Genomic DNA, 21,905 nt, shown 5'->3' on the forward strand with positions numbered 1-21,905 from the left:
TGCTCACATCAAAGAAAGCACTGTGCTCTATGAGTGAAGTAGAATTGTTGTATCTCAAAAGAAGACTGAGATGTTCAAATTTAGAGCCATCTCCACTCCAAATGTCCTATTTGTGCCTGACATGTAGTAGAGTCTTCTGAGCTCCCATTCGTCTGATCAGTCACAGTTGTACACATTAAACCTTGACTCCAACAAAGTGATGCCATTTTGGTCCTCTTCAAGAATGAAGGACACAAACCAACCAAGCAACTAACCAAGCAACCAAGCAACCAACTAAGAAACCAACCAAGCAACCAACCAACCAAGCAGCCAACCAACCAAGCAACCATCACTTAGCAGTAGGAGGTGGGAGAATAGAAGTTTAGTCTTTTCTCTTGACAACTCCTTCTGGTTTAGAGCTGGGTCCCTGTGGTGAGAGAACTCACCCTAACTTGTAGTGGCCCCTGCAGAACCTTTCCCAGATCTTCATCTCTGCATTGCATAACCAGGCAATGACTGTTTGTCTGATAATCACTGATTTCTCTGAGGTTCAGGGTTCCCATAAAAAAAACCCAACAAACTCCAAGGTTTTCTGGTTAGTCTATGAAACTGAAGGACTTCAGATCTATGTCTTCTAGATATTCTCCCCCCCCCCCTCTCCCTCTCCCTCTCTCCTTACCCCCTTTCCTTTTCATATAAAAATGAGTTACTCAAACCATCACATCCTGTACAAGGCATGGAATGGTCCACTCACACCACAAGGGGACTCACTCTTTAGTAAATTCTAAATAAAATCTGAGTAGGAGGCACCTTTACTTCTTTGTAATTTGCCCATTATGACCTCCCAATTTGTTTAAGTCTGAAAGGTCACACATTTACGTAAGAAAAAAAAAAACTTCCTTACAATTGGAGCTTAAATTGGGGCTAAATGAATGTGCCCCTACAGGAGTCAGTGAGTTCCCCATCACCTCAGATCTTTCAAGAGCAGCTAGATGGCCATTTGTTGCAGATGTTAGGGAAGGGATTCCTGCTTTGGTTTAGGTTGGACTAGCAAGTCTTTGAGGTCCCTTCTAACTTAGAGATTCTAAGGTGTTGTAGGTTTCCTTTTCAGCTCCATAGAGGAGGGTTACCAAATTCTAGATTCTCTGTAAATGCTGTGATAGGGGACACAGTGGATAGAGTACCAGCCTGCAGTCAGTAAGATTCCTCTTTTTGAGTTCAAATCTCGTCTCAGACGCTTACTAGCTGTGTGACCCTGGGTATATCACCTAATGTTGTTTGCCTCAGGTTCCTTGTCTGTAAAATGAGATGGAGAAGGAAATGGCTAACAACTCTATCTTTGCCAAGAAAATCCCAAATGGGATGATGAACAGTCAGGTATGACTGAAATGCAAACAAAATGCTTCCAGCCTTGGTCTGGGGAACTCTTTTGACCAAATTCACCTTCTACCTAGATGTGGATGAATGTTCCCAGAGTTCCAATCCTTGTGGTCCCAATACCAACTGCACTAACATCCCTGGAAGATATAAATGCAGCTGTTTGCCTGGATTTTCTTCTCCCAGTGGAAAATCTTGGATCCCTGGTAGAACAGGCCCTTTCCAATGTACAGGTAATACTCATGCTGCCACTGATGCCTTGATCTTGTGTCTATGATTTGTATTACCTGGGCTTGGGTGTTTTGTGACTTACTGAAAACATCTCCTCTCTGCTCTGCAGATATTAATGAGTGTCTCAGTAAAACAGCCTGCCCCCAGCATTATACCTGTCAGAATACCCCAGGGAGTTATGACTGTACCTGCAGTGCTGGCTTCACCTTCAGGAACTCTCAATGTGAAGGTACCAAGGACACTAAAACATGATCTATCTTAGAGTTTTCTTGGGTGTGTTTTTTTATTCATAAAAAAATGTTTTATAGCCCGAGTGTCTCCAGTTTGAGAGGCCCTGTGATAGTATATAAATAAATGTGTAAGACAGTCCTTGTCCTCAGAGAGAGTGTAATCTAATTGGAAGTACAAGACATATTTTCTACAATATACTTGGAAGGACATGCATTAAGAAGATGAATACTTCAAGGTTGTGGGATTCTGCTGTCCTGTGTACGGAATCTGGTGATGCAGAAAGAGACTGATTTTGGAATCAGAGTATCTAGTTTCAAATTCTTTCATCACTGCCTCCCTTAACTAAAACTTCTGATTCACTTGAATAGAAAGGTCTGGAGATATCTATCTATATCTATATCTATATCTATATCTCTCTCTCTATATCTGCTTTCAGAAGCTGTAGAATTGATTCAACAACTAATTACCTTTTTATCACTCCTTAAATACCCCAAAGGGTAATTCTCTGCCCACCCTCAAGGATCCTGCTTGACTGCCAGAAATACAACACCAACATCAGCTGGCGGCAGAACACCCCTGCATGTAAAATGAAGGGGTTGGGATAGGTGGTTTCTGAGATCTTTACCAGCTGAAATCCATGGTGCTAGGATGATACCACCAATGCAGATGCCATAATATAGAGACATTGATCATGGTTCAGGTAGGCTGTTTATGTCATAATACCCCTGAATGTAGCCAGACCCAGATCAAGATATAACTGGGCAATATTCAACACAATAAATAAAAATCTAATAAAACATAGAACACATTACATTTATTTTTAAAATTTAATCTATTTATTTATTTTATTATGATTTTTGCAGGGCAATGAGGGTTAAGTGACTTGCCCAGGGTCACACAGATAGTAAGTGTAAAGTGTCTGAGGCTGGATTTGAACTCAGTTCCTCGCTGCCTAAAGTATATTGACATCATTCTAGTTGCCCCCACTAAGTCCCAATCAGGATTCACCTGTCCATTCATTTTCATTTGCTTTTTATTTTATTTTTTTGCTGGGCAATGAGGGTTAAGTGACTTGTCCAGGGTCACACAGCTAGTAAGTGTCAAGTGTCTGAGGCCGGATTTGAACTCAGGTACTCCTGAATCCAGGGCTGGTGCTTTATCCACTGCGCCACCTAGCTGCCCCTTCATTTGCTTTAAAAAATATAATTATAGTTAGTGTATATTCGATTCTTTTAATTCGTTTACATTTTTATTCTTTGGATTATTTCATTAAACTCTATCTAGATTTCTTTGGCATCCTCATGCTTATCCCTCTTAATCGCATTATAGAATTCCATTACATTAATACTAGAATTTATTGAATTATTTCCCTATTAGACATTTAGATTGCTTTCAGGTTTTTGAATTTTGTTTTTTTAAATGTATTGTTGTTATGGAAAATCTTTGAACAGATGGCTTTTGTTTACATGTGGGTTTTTCCCAACAATGGGATATTTGAAACTTTTACTGCATAATTCCAGTTCCCTTTGCAAAACAGTTTTAAAAAATAACTTGCACATCTATCAGTAAAGAATGGTAGAGAAAAAACTCCACCAGCACTGAATTTCATTGCTTTTAATTATTTTTATCAATTTAATAGATCTGATGTGGTACCTCAAGGTTGTTTTGATTTTCATCTCTTGATTTATTAATGAAGTTGTTCATTAATGTGATTTACATGAATAATAAACAGAATGATAATGGACTGAGGCAGTATGAGAGCTTAGTAGATAGAAGTCTGGCCTTAGAGTCAAGAAGACCTGAGTTCAAGTTCTGTCTCTAATCATAGGGGTGTGATCAGTGACAGGTCATTTAATCTCTCAGTATCTTAGGGAACTTTCTAAAATTATACGTAACATATTACATTAAATAAAAATAAACTTACATATGATTTATGTATAAAACAGATAGTGTAATAGTGGGGTCTACTTACTATGGTAGAGGTATATTTAAAACCTGCACTATGTAAGAGCCTCATGCCTCCTATCTAGGTATGTGAGATACCCTTGTTTCTGTCTGGGTTTGGATCAATCCAATCTTTTTTCACCCTAGCAGGTCTACATTTCCAAAAATGAGTCATCATCAGATTTTTACATTCAAACTCTCTCGGTATCCTAAGAATAATCCTGGTGAGGGGAAACTTACCTCTTTAGCTCTTTAACCCCTATTAGATATTTTTTTTTAACTATAAGACCTGACACTAATGAGGTAATGCACTGATACAATATGTACACAATGAGTCACTCGCATGAATGACGTATTTATATCTTTAACATAAACATTTACTTAACAATGATGTTAGAGAAATATTATTTATCCTAAATTAAAACAAGCAAATAAATAATAAAATTTATTACAATACATATGTAAACCCAGAACACACTCTTTTAGATAAGAACGTGATAAGAGCAAAACTTAGGTGTGTGGGATAACATATCTTGGGACTTATAGAATCCACTGCAATTAGTCCACTTAGGAACTTCTGCCCCACATGAAATGGTTTCTCTGGGTACTGTTTCACTTTAAATCCTTACCACTCTTCTGCTCCTCTCTACTCAAAACATAGCCTTCATAAACTTTTTCAGTCAACCAACATCCTTACAACGGCATTTCGACTGTAAATAGTTCTCGTTGAGCCAGAAAACAGCAAAACATTATTCACTTACCTTGAAGCTGAAATGACCCATTAGAACATAGACCCTTTGCTAGGAAAGCAAAGTACTCCTCAAGTACTTCTATGATTTATCGTATTTTATCCATAAAACATATGTGCAAATTAGTTGTCATATCATCATGCTTTGCCACACTCTGAAGTCCTCGCTAGGACCTTCCATCTCCTTGGTGCCCTTGAAATTGTATTTATTTTCATTCGTATTTCTCTAATTTTTCAATATACATTCTTTCTCTGCCTCTTTAAAGCTGTTTTCATACAAACAAGGCATCATTCTATCTTCCTGACAAAGATATCTCAGTACTCACATCTACACTACAGATAATCTCTCCAAAATTGTGCAAAACCTATTTGCAAGCTGTGATTCTTCACAGGTATATTAATAGTGTATATTAAAAGAAAGTTTTAAAAAGATCAGGCATCCAAAATATCATCCATGATAATGGCAATATTTCATGTCGCTTGATGAGCAATGTGAATTTCTTCCTTTCTCTAAGATAGTTGTTCTGTCTTTTCATCATTAAATAATTATTTTCATCATTTTATGATAAAGTCCGTAAAGAGACAGTACACCTTATATATGTTACCAATGAGTCACCAATCTGCATTGTTGGAGGGAATTTCTGACATGGAAATCATGGGTTCAGGCCCTTTCATCCTTCTGCCCTCCCAACCCCCTATTACCCACCATGCAGTAAGTAATCCAAATTGTATTAGTCCCATTTTGCAGATGATGAAACTGATCCTCCAGGAGAAGTGACCTGATGAAGGTAGTGACCAGTGGTAACTAGGATTCTTCCTGAATAATCAGCGCTGTTACCTATAGAACCCAGGGCTTGAGAGAGAATTCTAGCTAGTACTGGCAGGAAAGCAGGGAGGAGAGGCTGTGGGGGTTGGTGGGGGTGGGGGTGGGGAGGGCAGGTAGGAGAAGAGACAAGAAAAAGAACTTATACCCTGGAAACAGTCACATTCTGTACATTTTCTAGGCATCTATCACTTACCAATATTTCTATTATTTATTCCCTTACAGCAATGCTCCTCTTCCCCCTACTGGAGTAAAGTTCCCTAGACTCTTAACAGCTGGGAGAGTGAGATGTTTTATTTTTATTTTTTTAAATTTTATCTATCTATCTATTAATTCATTTATTTACTTATTTATTCATTTATCTATCTATCTATTTATTTATTCATCCATTCATTCATCTATTTATTTGTTTATTTATTTATTCATCCATTCATTTATCTATCTACCTATTTATTCATTCATTAATTTATTTAGAGATGTTTTATTGACTCTGTATAGAGGAGAGATAGGAATGAGGACACATCTAGAAAAGCCTTTCACTCTTTGGCCCCTGAGGTGGCAGTAAGGGTGACCAGGGGTACATGGAGATTGTCTTTGGTTTGGGGTTCCAATGGCATTTGGTTGCAATGGTCAATTGACTTGACTGCATTTTCTTCTTCAATCTTCAGATGTGGATGAATGCATGGATGCCACAGCTTGTCCAAAACATGCTACTTGTACCAACACACCAGGAAACTATTTCTGCACCTGCAAACGTGGATATAAGTCAAGCACTTTGGAAGTGAGCTTCCGAGGCCAAGGAACACAGTGCAAAAGTGAGTGAACAGATTCCTGTAAAGTCTGTCTGATCTGGTCAGCAAAGAGGGGAAGGGAATTTAGACCCTGAGCCTGGCACTCTATCAACTGCACCACCTGGCTGCTGCACAGAGAAGGTGCTGAACTGTTTCTGTAGGGAAAGCCTTAGGCGAGGTATGAAGGGTGGAGTTACCTACAGCAATGAAATCACATGTCTGGTGGGGCAGCTAGGTGATGCCATACTCTACAGAGCTCTGGGCCTGGAGTCAGGAAGACCTAAGTTTAAAATCTGTTCTCAGGAACAGCTAGGTGGCACAGTGGCTAAAGCACTGGCCCTGGGTTCAGGAGGACCTGAGTTCAAATCTGACCTCAGACCCGTGACACTTACTAGCTGTGTGACCCTGGGCAAGTCACTTAACCCTCATTGCCCTGCCAAAAAAAAAATCTGTCCTCATCAGACACTTACTAGCTCTGTGATCCCTAAGCAAGTCCTTGAACCTCTGTTTGTCTCTGTTTCCTCAACTGTGAAATGGGAATAATAACAGCATCCACCCTGCAGGGTTGTTGTGAGGATCAAATGAGACAGTATTTGTAAAAGCACTTGCCAAAGTGCCTGGCACATAGTATGTGCTTTATAGATTAGAGTTGGGGTTTTTTTTGTTTGTTTGTTTTGTTTTGTGGGGCAATGGGGGTTAAGTGACTTGCCCAGGGTCACACAGCTAGTAAGTGTCAAGTGTCTGAGGCTGGATTTGAACTCAGGTACTCCTGAATCCAGGGCTGGTGCTTTATCCACTGCGCCACCTAGCTACCCCCATAGTAGGTGCTTTATAAATGCTTAATCCCTTCCCTTTCCTTTCCAGTCCCCATCCTAATGGATTTAATAGTAAGGATATAGATGAAGGCAACCAGGGTGATGATGGGCCTCGAGTCAACAACATAAGAGAATTGGTTGAAGGAGATAAGCGTGTTAAGCCTAGAGAAAAGAAGAGTAAGATGGAGAGTGTAATATGTGACATGATTATTGTTGTTTAGGTTGTGACCCCATTTGGGGTTTTCTTTGCAAAGATACAGGAGCAATTTGCCATTTCTTTCCCTAGCTCATTTTACAGGTGAAGAAACTGAGGGAAACAGGGTTAAGTGACTTGTCCAGGATCACTTGGCTAGTAAGTATCTGAGGCCAGATTTGAACCGAAGTCTTCCTGACTCCAAGCCTGGCACTGCTCCAAGTAGCTTCCCAGATGGGAGATGGAATAATGAGTGCAAAAAAAATAACTAATAATCCAGTTTGCCCATTACCAAATAGGGTGTGAAGAGGAGTAACTGTAAAAAAAAAAGATTATAAAGTTAGGTCGGGCCCAGATTATAAATCATTCAATACCTGGCTTAGGACTTTGTATTTTACTGTATCCTAGAAGCAATAGGGAGCTGCTGAAGGTTTGTGTGTGTGTGTGTGTGTGTGTGTGTGTGTGTGTGTGTGTGCGCTTGTGCGCACTTTTTAAAAATTTCACTCTTTATTTTAAAATTTTAATAAACATTTTTTATTTAAAGTTTTGAGTTCCAGATTCCATCCCTCCTTTTCCCCTTCCCCTCCTCCCTCCTTGTTTTTTCTTTTTTGGTGGGGCAATGAGGGTTAAGTGACTTGCCCAGGGTCACACAGCTGGTGTCAAGTGTCTGAGTCCGGATTTGAACTCAGGTCCTCCTAAATCCAGGGCTGGTGCTTTATCCATTCTGAGACCCAGCTGCTCCCCCGCTTCCTCCCTCCACCCTCCTTAAGGCAGTAAGCAATCAGATAAATGTCATGCATGTGCAATTAGTAAAATATGACCATATTAGTCCTTTTGTATGAGAAAACTTGAATGAAAGAAAAAATGAAAGAAAATGAAAAACAGCATGCTTTCAGTTTGTGTTCAATCAATATCAGTTCTTTCTTTGGAGGAGAATAGTATGCTTTGTCATTAGTCCTTTGGGATTGTCTTGGATCATTGTATTGCTGAGAATAGTTAAGTCATTCACCGTAATTCATCAAACGATATTGCTGTCCCTGTGTACAATGTTCTCCAGGTTCTGCTCATTTACTTAGCATCAGTTCATATAAGTCTTTCCAAGGCTTTCTGAAATTATCCTGTTTGTCATTCCTTATAGCACAATAATATTCCATCATCATCATATACTACAACTTGTTTGCCATTCCCCAATTGATGAGCATTCCTTTGATTTCTAATTCTTAGCCACCACAAAGAGAAGTGCTATAAATATTTTTGCACAAATAGATCTTTTTCTCTTTTTGGGGATGTCTTTGGGATATAAACCTAGCAGTGGTATTGATGAATCAAAGAGTATGCACAGTTTTATAGCCCTTTGGGCATATTGCTCTCCAGAATGGCTGGATCAGTTTACAACTCCACCAACACGTCCCTTCCAACAATCAACATTTTCCTTTTTTTGTTATATTTGCCTCTCTGATAGGTGTGAGGTGGTACCTCAGAGTTTTTTTAATTCACATTTCTCTGATCAATAGTGCTTTAGGGCATTTTTTCACATTAGAGTTAGCTTTGATTTCTTTGTCTTGAAAACTGCCTGTTCAAATCCTTTGGCCATTTATCAATTGAGGAATGCCCTGTATTTTTATAAATTTTACTAGGTTCTCTATATATTTGAGAAATGAGTCCTTTATCAGTGATACTTGTTGCAAAAATTCTTTCCCAGTTTTCTGCTTTCCTTATAATTTTGGTTATATTGGTTTTGTTGGTGCAAAAGCTTTTAAATTTTATATAATAATTATTTATTTTACATTCACTAAAGGTTTTTGAGGAGGGTGTGATAATTAAAAAGATTGAGAGACCTAGTCTCTGGATAATTTAATCATTTTATTAATAAGGACAGTAGGTTATTAATAAAAGGATGGTCATTTGATCATCTCTCTCAGACCAAAACCCCCTAATGGTGGTGAGGTTACAGTTTATATATCCTTCGAAGAGGAGTGCCCTTCCCTAGGGGTGCCTAGTCAATTCTAATTGGTTAATTGGTTATCTTCAGACACATGACTTAGGTCACTCAAATCTTGGTCAAAGAGACATCACTTGTTTGATAATAGGGAGAATTGACATTTTCTCAGAACCTGTCTGAGAAACACAATGAGCAGGAATATACACATTAGCCCAAACTTAGAATTTCTTTTGCTCTCTGAAAAGATCTTGGGCTGGGTAAATCTCTAAGAGAAATTTCCCACACTGGTTGGTTTCTGAATGAGGAAATAGAAAAGGGATAAAACCTTGGTCCTAATACAATAATTAGTTATTAAATATAAGAGAGAAATATTTATTCCTCACAAGGGGAATCACATGGCCAAATCTATTTCAAAAAAGACTTTTCTGGTTATTGAGGAAAAGAATAATAATGACAATTCCCACATATATAGTAACTCTTGTCTTGCAAAGTGCTTTAATAAAAATGACCAAATGAAGTAGGTGATATAAGCATTACATACATCAATAGTTAATAATAATTTATTAAGTACCCACTTTGTGCCCAGACACTGAGCAATAGGGATACAACTAAGAAAAAGACAGTCTCTGCCTTCAAGGAGCTTACAATTTAATCAGGGAAGATAATATACAAAAAGATACTGAAAAGTGTGTGTGTGTGTGTGTGTGTGTGTGTGTGTGTGTGTGTGTGTGTGTATACATGCTCCAGAGGGTACCTGGCACAGGGAAATGATAGTCACAGAATTGAAAGCAAGCCAATGGGAAGCCAGTGAAAGCAAGCTGATGGGAAGTAGAAAAGTTGGTTGGAAATTCTGAGCCCTCTAGGATTTAACTCTAACATTCTTCTTCCTATACCAGTGACAAAACACAGACTTGATGGGTTGGATGAAAGGTGTGGGTAGGGACAATCATGTGCCAGGTCCTCTCCTGAGACAATGTGGGGTCTAGCCACATGGTAAGGCCTATGCAGTTCCTCTCTCTCTTCTCCCTTCCCTGCCCCAACTCATGGCCACACTCACATCTACCTTGGTCTGACTGATGCTTTGGGACCTCTAATTATACCTTATCTTGCTGAAACATAAACATGATTATTTTGGGCCTCCTAGGGACTCTTGTCAAGTGCAAAGCAGACTTCCTGGATCAGGAACAGGTGAAGCACTGCCAAACCAATTCAACTCAACCTGTGTTTCCTGCATACGTAAGTGATGATTTTCCTAAAAAATGATCTCAGGGCACTTTGTTGCTTTTCAGGGAATTTTTTAGAGCCAGAAGCAAAAACCCTAATTGGTATGAAGGGGAGAGGAGGGGAGGACTTGGCTCTAAATGAAGGCTTGATCTGGAAGGTAGACAGAAGATCTATGAGGCAGAGAGGCAGCTCTTGTTGGTCAGTCATGTCAGACTCTTCATGATCCTGTGGACCATAGCACACCAATACTCTACATGGGATTTTTTGGCAAAGATACCGGAATGGTCTGCCACTTCTTTCTACAGTGAATTAATGCAAACAGAAGTTGCGACTTGCCCAGGGTCACACAACTAGTAAATGTCTAAGGCTGGATTTAAACCCAGGTCTTCCTGACTCCAGGCTCAGCACTCTATCCACTTAGCCACTTTGTTGCTGCCAAAATCCCTAATGAGGGCACCACCAATGAGGCTTTCTACTGCCCTTACTCAGAAGATAAAAGGAAAGAGAATCAAAACCCCTGGGAAATTATTTCACCTGGGACATTATGTTATAGTGGCCAAGCTGAGTGTTTTAGAATGAAGGAGAGCAATAGACCTAGATAAGATGTCACCATGGCCAAGAAATTCTTCTGTAGAGAATATGGAGATGGGTAGTTTCTCCTGCCTATCTTGGATCTGTTTCTTTGTACTGTGGGTGTCCTTGAGTAATACTTGTTAGTGGGACGGTGTCAGAAGGTTCATGAGGAATTAGGCATAGAATAGATTAAATGACTGGCCAGTGATGACTCACATCTTCTGAACCCTTTCTATTCTTGGGACTACACTTGGTTCAAAGGTTGTGGGACTCTGAGAGTCTATGGTTGTTGGACCCTGAAGGATGGGCAAGACAAATCAAGTCAACAAGCGTTTCTTGGTTACTTAAAATGTGCCAGATACTGTGCTAAGCACTAGGATATAAAGAAAGGTAAAAACATCAGTCTTGCCCTCAAGGAGCTCACATTCTCGGATAACTTTTTTTTGGTGGGACAATGAGAGTTAAGTGACTTGCCCAGGGTCACACAGCTAGTAAGTGTCAAGTGTCTGAGGTCAGATTTGAACTCAGGTCCTCCTGAATCCTAGGCCAGTGCTCTATCCACTGCACCACCTAGCTGCCCTAAGGAGCTCACATTCTAATGGGGGAGACAATAAGGAAACAACTATGTACCGTACATAGAAAACATATACAGAGTAAAGGGAGGTAATCTCAGAGAGAATGCAATAGCAGTGATTGATGGAAGGGGGAACTACTAGGCAGATAGTTGTCTGGACTTCTTGCCAATGTGATGGGTCAGTGTCAAAGACCATGGGCCCATGACAACTCTTGGTGAAGGACTGATGACCACCATTGAAAAAGTAATTGTGTAAATCACCTATGGAAGCTCATGTACTTTGTTGCTTATGATTTGGACAAGTTCTCCTGCTTACATAGTTTTGCTGGTTTGTAGTCAGTTTTACATATTTGATAAATGACAAAACCCCAGCTTTGATTTCTTGGTAGAAAATTTCCTTTACTACCATCTCTCTGAAGACTCATCATGTCAGTGAGGTAACCCTGGACTCTCAACAGAGGGCAGTTGGGATTTGAATCCAAGTCCTCTGCCTCCAAATCCAGGGTTTTTCCCATCACATCATGTTGTCAAGGGACTGGGTGGTTGGACTCAAGGTTCTAAAGATCTAGGGATCTCTACTTTAACATAACCTTCTACTTCTTCTGCTTTGGGCACAGACTCCCTTCTGCATGCTAGTGGACTCCACCTTTAGTGTTCTGGAAGACACCTGTGGGAGTAAGACCACCACTGTGTCTTTAAAGGTAAGAGTTGATTCATAAGAGTCATCAGTATGGGAGTTCATTGAAACAAGGACAATGTTAGTAACAGCTGGCCAAAGCTGAAACTAAGGTAAGGCAACTAAGACTTTGCTCCAGGGCTGGAAATTTAGAGAGTATAAAAATTTAACATTTACTCTACTTCAGCAGAGTAGTAGGAAGTGAGGTGAGGAGATGCTCTAGGAAGATGCCTTTCAGGGACCAAATGCTATAGGACCTTGGATTACAGCTTATTCCCTCCATTTCACAGAAAAATCCACAACCTGTCTTAGCCAGATTCTTCCCCAATCAAGTCAAGTGATTTTAGACTTGATTCCTCAATGCTCCTTCTCTTTCCTCCTTCCTTTTCAGATGCATTAGCATCTCTCTTTCCCTCTTTCCATAAGCAGCATTTTTTCACCCCAGGAAAGGCAAGTGTGAGAGAAAGCAAAAAGATTATGTGATCCCCAAACCCATAGGTTGTACTAGATGACCTTTGAGGGCCTTTCCAACTCTAAGATCCTATTCCCTAAGGCACTAGTGGTAGATACCACTCCCCAACTGAATTTTTCTTAATAATTATTTAAATATTTTTATGTTTCTCTTGTTTTTACATTGCCTACATTTTCAAAAATACCCATTCATCTTTTGATATCCAATGCAATCCCTTGTAACAGAGAATGAAAGAGAAAATGATGAGGGAAGCAATTCAGCATTAACCCTATCTGACAGTATATAGAATATTTCACACCCACAGTCCTCCACCTCTGCAAAGTCTTCTCTGGGTCTCCAAGCTTGGTCATTACATTGAATTTTGAGGGTATATTTTTTACTGCTTGCTCTAGTTGGTGCTATTTGTTCTGAGGAGTGTAAGCCCTGGGTGTTCACTTCACTATTTACAGCTCTGCGTCTGAGCCAAGTTTTTGGCTTAAACCATGGTTTTATTTATGAGCTCAAGGTGAACAAGATGGAGGAGGGTTAAGGGTAGGATTCTGGGACTTTATTTCAGAGTTATGACGGGATTCTTCCCCCCCCCCCCATCACATTGATGAGCCCTTTCCATTTCCCTTCCCTTTCTTCCCCTCCCCTCCCCTCTTTTCTCCTTTCATAGAGGTAATAGATTATTTTGGAAGTTGATCAGGATTGGCCTTTGGGATGACAATGGAGGCGGAGGAAAGCAGAAAGACGATGAATTACTTCCTCTGTCCCTAAGAATCTGCTACCTTTCTCAGTGGCCAAGTTTAGATGTTGCTGAGTGGATTCTTGTGCACACGAGTCTCTTATTACATTAAAAATCAGTAAGTATGTATTGAGAAAAGTCTTCTTTTCTTACAGAAAGCTGCTGACAACCTGGCATCTGTCCTCCAAGAGACCTCCACATGGCACAACTTGAGTCAGGAGGAGACCTCAAACCTCGCAACAGTTTTTCTGAACAGTGTAGAGAGTATCACATTGGCAGCCTTTGTCAGTCCCTCTGGGAACACGAGTCAGAGTCAGACGGTGACAAATGAATATCTAGGTAGGAACCACTAGCATTGACAAGCTGAAACCTATTTCCTTCCTTCCTTCTTTCCTTCTTTCCTTCTTTCCTTCTTTCCTTCTTTCCTTCTTTCCTTCCTTCCTTCCTTCCTTCCTTCCTTCCTTCCTTCCTTCCTTCCTTCCTTCCTTCCTTCCTTCCTTCCTTCCTTCCTTCCTTCCTTCCTTCCTTCCTATATTCATTCAACAAACCACATGCAGAGCACTGTGCTAGATTCTGAAGAAAATACAAAGCTTACGTAAAATAAGGTTTCATTTCTCATCAAACTCAATAGTGAATGAGATACAAAATAATATGAGAAGTTCATCAGAGATACAAAATCAAGTGTTATTTGAAGTCTGCAAAGGGAAAGGTTATTACTGACTGGGGATGGAGATTTGATCAGGGAAGGCTTAATGAAGAAGGTGGCATTTCTGTTTCTAGGATTCTGTGAGTCCCAACTCTCTGGATCTGAGCAAGCCAGAAACCCCAGAGAGCTCCCAGCAAGTGACTTCCCCTACCTGTGTTTTAAGATGTTGCCTTTAGTTTTTAGACCATTTATAGAGTTGGGACATGTTGGCACGTAGACCTTGGAGTACTTTTGTCTTGGCTTTGGCTTCTTCCCACTGTGTTGTCTCCTCATACCTTTAAGTTTGAGTCTTCTGTAGCCTCCTCTCTCCAGCCTCTGCCCTCATCTCACTGTTGTCTTTAATTCTTCCATCAAATTCAAAATAAAATCCATAGCCCTCTGGGATTTGTTCTCAGATATCAGCTCACCCTTCACTTACCTCCTTTTACTGAAAAATGAGTCATAAGATGATAGGTTTTAGAGTTGTAGGCGCCTCTAGAGGTCATCTCATCTAACTCTCCTCATTTTACAGAAGAGGAAAAAGGCACAGAGAGGACAAATAGCTTGCCCACAGTCACACAGTAAATGGCACAGCTGGGATTGGAAACCCAGTCTTTTTGGACTCCAATCCTGTGCTCTTTCTAAGATACAATATGTGTGCATCTTTCTTGGAATTGTGGAAACTTAATTCTTTGGAATTCTTTGGAGCACCTCAGAGAATTGTATTGCTGGGAGATGTTATCCAGCATGAGTTCTTCCCTCCCTTTCTAGATATTGAGAGCAAAGTCATCCAAGACGACTGCCTGGTGGAAAACTTACCTTTGACCTTGTCAGCCAAAGGGGATTCCATGACGATTGAGTGCAGCACCATAAATGAATCTGTATCCTTGGGTACATTATCAGGTGGGTCAAAACTCTGGGGTTCTCGAGGAGAGGGTTTGAGGTAGACTGAAGGAAATAAGATAGTGTAACTTGCCTGCCTTTCTGCAAGGCCAGAAAGGGGCCCATTTTAGCCTCACCATTGGGGTTCTGCTAAGGTGGCCATGTCAGAAGGCTAGGGTGACTGTCTTGGTCTATTCCTTTCCTTCGGTGATGAGGTTTGGCAACAAGAATGCTACTAACAACTGGCCTTCGTGCAGGTACCAAAAGGTTTTCTAAACACTTTTCATTATGTCCTTTGATCTGCACAAAATCCAGTAAGGTAAGAGCTATAAATATTGTTGCTATTTTGTGTATAATAAGGAGATTGGTCAATGAGGACCCAGTCCTTAGTCCTTGTGGTTCAGTCATTTCAGTTGTGTCCGACTCTTCATGACCCCATTTGGAGTTTTCTTGGCAAAGATACTGGAGGGGGTTGCCATTTCCTTCTCTTGCTCATTTTACAGTTGAGGAAGCTGAAGCAAACAGGGTTAAATGACTTGCCCAGGGTCACACAGCTAGTAAGTGTCTGAGGTCAGATTTGAATTTAGGAAGATGAGTCTTCCTGACTCCAGGTCAATTTCTGATAACATCCTTTACAATACTTCTACACAATCAAGTTATAGAAATGCTTCACCCCATCTTTGAATCCCCAGCAGTACTTAACATATCATCCCCATATGCACATATGCACATAGATGAGTCTTCCTGACTCCAGGTCAATTTCTGATAACATCCTTTACAATACTTCTACACAATCAAGTTATAGAAATGCTTCACCCCATCTTTGAATCCAAAGCTGTGTGACCCTGGGCAAGTCACTTAACCCTCATTTCCTTCCCCCCCCCCCAAAAAAAATCCAACAACAAACAAACAAACAAACAAAAACAGTTGACTTTTTTTTTTTTTGGACACAAGGAAAAGGCCTGCTGGAGAGAAACCTAAGGGATAGGACAGAGAATCCTCCTCTTTTCCCTCCTCTCTGACTTCCCTCCATTTCTTCATCTATAAAATGAGGAGAATAGATTGAAATAGATGGTTACTAAGCTGCCATCCAGGTCTTGATCTATAGCCCTATAATCCCCTTCTCAGCCTCCTGTCCTGCTTGTCTCCATCCCTTTCTCTTAGACAGCTATGGTTAGAGATAGCAGCCTAAGAGTTGCCAAGAAGAAAGGAAGAATTTATTAAGTACCCACCAAATCCCAGGCACTGTGCTAAGTGCTTTACAAATATTTCATTTGATCTTCACAACAACCCTGGGAGGGAGGGAGGTGCTATTATTTAAGATAAGAAAACTGAGTCATATGGGTTAGCCCAGAGTCACACAGCTAGGAAGTGTCTGAGGCCAGATTTGAACACAACTCTTTCTGGCTCTGGGCCCAGCTCTCTGTCCAAGAAGCCACCTAGCTATCTCCAGGATAGCAGCTGCCTATAGGGCAACTTTGCCCAAGAGGCAGCAGGTCCTTCACGTTAGCAGAATGAGCAGGAAACCCTGAGCTTCAGGAGCTGGAGCAGGTGCTGATGAAGCTAACCCTCTCCTTTCTCCTTGAAATTCTGACCTTGAGTGCAGGGCTCAGGACATTGGGAGTGCTTCCTCATAAATTGGCAGCATGCAAAGGATACTAAGCATGTTCTAAGGATTGGGCCCTCACTGGTTAATACCCCCCCCCATTATATACAGATAAGGAAACTGAGGCTCAGAGAAGTGACTTGCTTTGGGTCTCACATTTAATAAATGACTTAATCAGAAGTAGAGCCCTGGTCTTCCTGACTCTAAGTCCTCTGCTCTATCCACTCAACTGCATTGCCTCTGAATAATAGTGACATGATCCTTAAAGAATCACACAACTAAAAAAAATGTAGATCCCAGGCAAATCTGGTTCTCCTGAATCTAAGGCCAATGTTCTTTCTATGACACCATATTCATTCATTCATTCATTCATTCATTCATTCATTCATTCATTCATTCATTCATTCATTCATCTATTTAGCTACTGATTCATTTATTTTTTGTTTTTTGGTGTGGGCAATGAGGGTTAAGTGACTTGCCCAGGGTTACACAGCTAGTAAGTGTCAAGTATCAAGTGTCTGATGCCAGATTTGAACTCTTTCAGGTCCTCTTGAATCCGGGGCCAGTGCTTTATCCACTGTGCCAACGTGCTGCCCCCCCTTTTAAAAAAAGATAATAAACATTTTTATTTAAAGTTTTTAGTTCCGAATTCTATCCCTCCTTCCCTCCCTCCCTTCACCCCTCCCTGAGGTGATAAGAAATCAGATATAGGTGGAAAGGAAGGATTCCAAGAGCTTCTTGGGACTGTTTATTTTTGTCTCAATAGCCCCAGTGCCTAACAAAATTCCCAGAAAACAGTGGAGCTTAATAAATGTTTGTTGTTGAATTCTCATTAAAAAGTTCAGCAAAACCCCCTAATTGAACGGCTGTACCCGAAAAGGGGAGTTAATTTCCATTTGGGGAGTTTGCTGTTGAACACAAACAAGGTTCCGAGGTTATAATGTTAGTCATTTGGAATCAACATTGTCCATGGTTACATGTAGGGGGTCTCTGGAGTTGCCTTGGTTGGCACAAGTTGTGGTCATTGTGTGCAGTGTTTTCCCATGGTTAGCCTTTCTTCATTCTTTAGCATTTCCTATGAAATTTCCCATGTTTCTCTCAATTCTGCACATTCATTGGTTTTTATGGACCATTAATATTCCATTCTATTCATCTACCATAACTTGTTCAGTCACTGCCCAGCATGTTGTCTGTTTCCCTAAATGTTGTTATACAGAGCCCTAATTAGGAATACTGGTAGGCTGGAAAATTTAGATGGGGCTGGGACCAGGGTGGTCTTATAAGAGAGTCTGACAGAGGCTCCTGTTGTGTGTTATGAATATTTATGTTATATGTTTATATTGTATTAGAAATATTCTATACCAATATTTTATATTGATAATATATTAGACATTTATATTATACAATATATAATGTAAACATTTATAATATATTAAAACATTTTAATTTCATATTCATATTATATTGGAAATATATTTATATTACTTATCAAAAATATTATATATTTATATACTACATAACGTATTATAAATATTTTATATTTATTATATTTTATAGGTACTTGCTTTCTGGCATTAAGAGAAAGGTACATTCTGCCTAAAAAAACTGAGATTGTTGTCTTCAACAATTAGCCAACATTCATGAAACACTACATATGAGGCTATGTGTTGTCTTGTTAAAAAGATAGGTATGGACACAGGACCTGCTCTTAAGGAGTTAACGCCTAACTGGGGCAGCTAGATGGTGTAATGGAAAGAGTGCCAGACTTAGAGTCAGGAAAATCTGAGTTCAAACCCAGCCTCAGACTCTGGTCTGTTTGTCTCAGTTTCCTCATCTGTAAAATGAGATCATAATTGTAAAGCGCTTAGCATAGTGTCTGGCGCATAGTAAGCTCTATATAAATGTTAATTGTTGTTATTGTTATTATTATTAATTGGGGGTGTTACTCCTTGGAATGTTGGTTAGGTATCATGGGAGTAGCTTTTACTTCTTTCCTGGGCATGGAGTCCTTTCTAGATGAAAGCTACTTCTACGACCCAAAGGCTAACTTGACCAGCTCTCCTCAGAAGCTTTGGATGAATTCTCGAGTTGTAAGGGGCATCATCACTGGTGACAAGAAAGACAACTTCTCCAAACCAATCATTTACACTCTGGAGAACATCCAGGTAAGGATGATTATCTCTGTCCTTGAACTGAACCTCCTGGGATCCCTTGGCAAAACATTGGTAGGTTGTCTCTTCCCATCAGTCAGTCCATGAATTTGTACTGAACATCTCCTCAGTGTGGTTACTAGGATGAGGCCATTAGGGCTTTTGCCCAGGACATCACCACTAGAGGATGCTGATGGATTTTGTAATCCTTTGGCATTTAGGAATAACAGAGTTTAATAACTAGTTAGTTAAAGGAGGAAGCTATTGGATGGTGGACTGTGTTGCACTCCTCTCTTGTCCTACCTTCCTCTGTTCTCCATATGCGATGACCTTGCATCAGTATCCCAGGTTGCCCGGAGGTAGCTTTTTACCCCCAATTTACCTGAGAATAAACTCTGTTTTAAGCATGGTTTGTGGTCCTTGCCCCAGATGCAAAAATTCCTGGTTGCCAGTCTCTGCCTCCTACATGGCCAGCCCTGGATTCAATGACAGTTGACATTTCCCTCTGATACCGCTAAGGGTTTCAATTTCCCCTTCAGTTTTGTTGGAAGTAGGGGGTGTGTTGCATATGGAGATCTCAGTGGTTCCAGTCCACCACACCTCCGACACCCCTGCACCCTCCAGCTAGTTCTCATTGCTGCTAACAACAGCCCCTATTTCGATAGCCCTTTACAGTTACAAAGTGATTTATGTATACTGGGTCCAGGAGGTTTATAGGAAATATATATAATTTCACAGATTAGGAAAATGAGACCCGGTGATGGAAAACAGCTCAGCTGTAGTAACATAGCTATCTGGTAGCAGAAGGGAGGCTCAAACCCAGTTTTTCTGACTCACAATCAGATCTCCCCCCTCTATACCATGCTACTTTTGCCATTAACACTGAATACAAGGGCTTATGTTTTTGTAGCCGAAAAAGAGTTCAGACACATCCATCTGCGTCTCCTGGGATCCAGAGATCAAGGGTGGGAAGTGGACATCCTCAGGCTGTGTGATGCTATACTCCACTGAGACACATACCACATGCAGCTGCAATCACTTGGCCAACATGGCTGTTATCATGGCATCTGGGGAGATCACGGTGAGTGGGGACAATTATGGGATGCACCCCAGGGCTTCTTGCAACAAAGAACTTAGTTTTGCTGATCAAGCAAATCAACCAAGAAGTACCGAAGTGTCAATGATTTACTCATTCATTAATTCGTTTGACAAACATTAATTAAATGCCATCTGTATGAAGGGAGATCATTGTGATGGGGGCTTAGAGAAATATAAGACTTAGATAAGACAGGGTCTCTGTCCTCATGGAGTGTCTACTCTAGTAGGGACTAAAGGCATAAGTACAGATAAAACAATAAACGTACTTGGGCTTGCTTCAAGTACTTAAATACGTCAAAGTCCTGTTTGAGGTATCCAGGGGGAACCAGGGAAGGTTTCCTGGAGGAGTCAGCATTTTAGGTGGGCTTTACAGGATGAGGAGGTATTTAACAGATGAAAAAGTACAAGGAAGACATTCCAGGAATAGAGCAATGGGAACCAAGACAAGGACGCCTGAAATTGTAGATCATGGTTTGGGGGCAGAGTGTCAGCAAATTTTTCTTTTTTTGCTGGGCAATGGGGGTTAAGTGACTTGTCTAGGGTCACACAGCTAGTATGTGTCAAGTGTCTGAGGCTGGATTTGAACTCAGGTTCTTCTGAATCCAGGGTCGGTGCTTTATCCACTGAGCCACCTAGTTGCCCCCGTGTCAGCCAATTTAAACAGATGAGGCTGAGAAGGCAGAGGAGCCCCAGATTGTGGAGGGCCTTGATTATAGGGCCAAAGAGTTTGAACTTGATTTCCTAGGCAATAAAGAGCCATTGAACATTTTTGGGGAGGTGAAATAACCAGATTTATGTGTAAGAGAGATTGTTTCGAATGTGCTATAAAGGGTGAATCGGACAGTATGGTGATGGGGACACCTGTTAAAGAGTTTACAATTGTCTAGATGAGTCATAATAAAGACCAGGGCTTGGAAGTGGTAGTAAGAATGGTGAAAGGTGGAAGGAGGAGACATGTGAGAAGTGTCACAGAAATGGAATGAACAGGTATTCAAGTAAACCAGTAACTGGTTAGATGTGGTTGGGGTGCCAGAGTCTGTAGGTGATACAAAAGAAATATAAGACAGAGTTCCTGCCTTCAAAGAACTTCCAGTTTAAATTGGAAGACAAAATATAATTGTATCAAGAGAAAATGAATGACACATGATCAAAATAATGGCTGAGTGAGACAGATATTTGGGGTTGTAGGAGCTTGGAGGAGGGAGAGATTCTTTTGGGATGGTGCGGTCAAGGAAGCCTTGCTGGGAGAGTTAGGCCTTGAAGGATGGGTGGGATTTGGAGGGGGTAGAGATGAGAGGGGAATGGTGTGAGAAAAGGGATATTGACTGCCTGGGGTAATAAAGGGGGGAAATCAGACTTTCAATTTTGAAAAAAATTAAAACCCCACCAATTTAGAATCCTTAAACAAACCAGAGTCTCAGCTATTTAGCATGGCACAGGAGGACACTTTCTTGGGGTTGGGGAGATGGTGGACCATGAACCCTGAAAGTCCCTTTCTAGGAGGTGCCTATAAAGTGGGTGCTCAGCAGTTGATCCGTGTGGGCTGCCTTCCTTTCAGATGGATTTTGCCTTGTTTTTGATAAGCCACGTGGGGATGATTCTTTCACTCCTGTGTCTTGCCTTGGCTATTGCCACCTTCCTGCTGTGCCGCTCCATCCAGAATTGCAACACCACTCTCCACCTGCACCTGTGTGTCTGCCTCTTCCTGGCTAAGCTCCTCTTCTTAGTAGGAGTGGACAAGACAGAGAACAAGGTATGACTTCCCATTCTATGCTACATGGCCTCATCATAGTCCTTTTGATTGGCTTCCTCCCTGCTCCCCATTCTCACGATATACTCTCCAACTACCCATTTCCTATTATGTTTTCCATTCTTTTTTTTTGCAGGGCAATGAGGGTTAAGTGACTTGCCCAGGTCACACAGCTAGTAAGTGTCAAGTGTCTAAGATCGGATTTGAACTCAGGTCCTCCTGAATCCAGGGCCGGTGTTTTATCCACTGCACCACCTAGCTCCCCCCATATGTTTTCCATTCTTGATATCTTAAGATCACAGGTAAAGATAGAGAGGCATCATGGTTTGTGGAGAGAACACTGGACTTGTAGTCAGAGGAACCAGATTCAAATCTTACCTTAGACATTTACTGGTTTTGTGACTTTAGACAAGT

The 21,905-nt window shown here is 40.8% G+C and overlaps 1 protein-coding gene across 1 annotated transcript in view; it reads left to right on the forward strand.

The window, feature by feature from the left end:
• The window catches only part of LOC122754057 (adhesion G protein-coupled receptor E1-like), a 74,586-nt gene that overhangs the window by 34,417 nt on the left and 18,264 nt on the right, over positions 1 to 21,905 (forward strand). Inside the window, exons 24-33 of the mRNA XM_044002093.1 lie at positions 1,434 to 1,589; positions 1,697 to 1,816; positions 6,002 to 6,148; positions 10,219 to 10,310; positions 12,063 to 12,146; positions 13,476 to 13,659; positions 14,777 to 14,908; positions 18,459 to 18,658; positions 19,554 to 19,724; positions 21,300 to 21,494. Coding sequence (XP_043858028.1) covers positions 1,434 to 1,589; positions 1,697 to 1,816; positions 6,002 to 6,148; positions 10,219 to 10,310; positions 12,063 to 12,146; positions 13,476 to 13,659; positions 14,777 to 14,908; positions 18,459 to 18,658; positions 19,554 to 19,724; positions 21,300 to 21,494 — 1,481 coding nt within the window. The remainder of the gene's footprint in view (positions 1 to 1,433; positions 1,590 to 1,696; positions 1,817 to 6,001; positions 6,149 to 10,218; positions 10,311 to 12,062; positions 12,147 to 13,475; positions 13,660 to 14,776; positions 14,909 to 18,458; positions 18,659 to 19,553; positions 19,725 to 21,299; positions 21,495 to 21,905) is intronic.

Source organism: Dromiciops gliroides, chromosome 1 (genome assembly GCF_019393635.1).
Source record: "Dromiciops gliroides isolate mDroGli1 chromosome 1, mDroGli1.pri, whole genome shotgun sequence".
Lineage (NCBI taxonomy): Eukaryota > Metazoa > Chordata > Mammalia > Microbiotheria > Microbiotheriidae > Dromiciops > Dromiciops gliroides.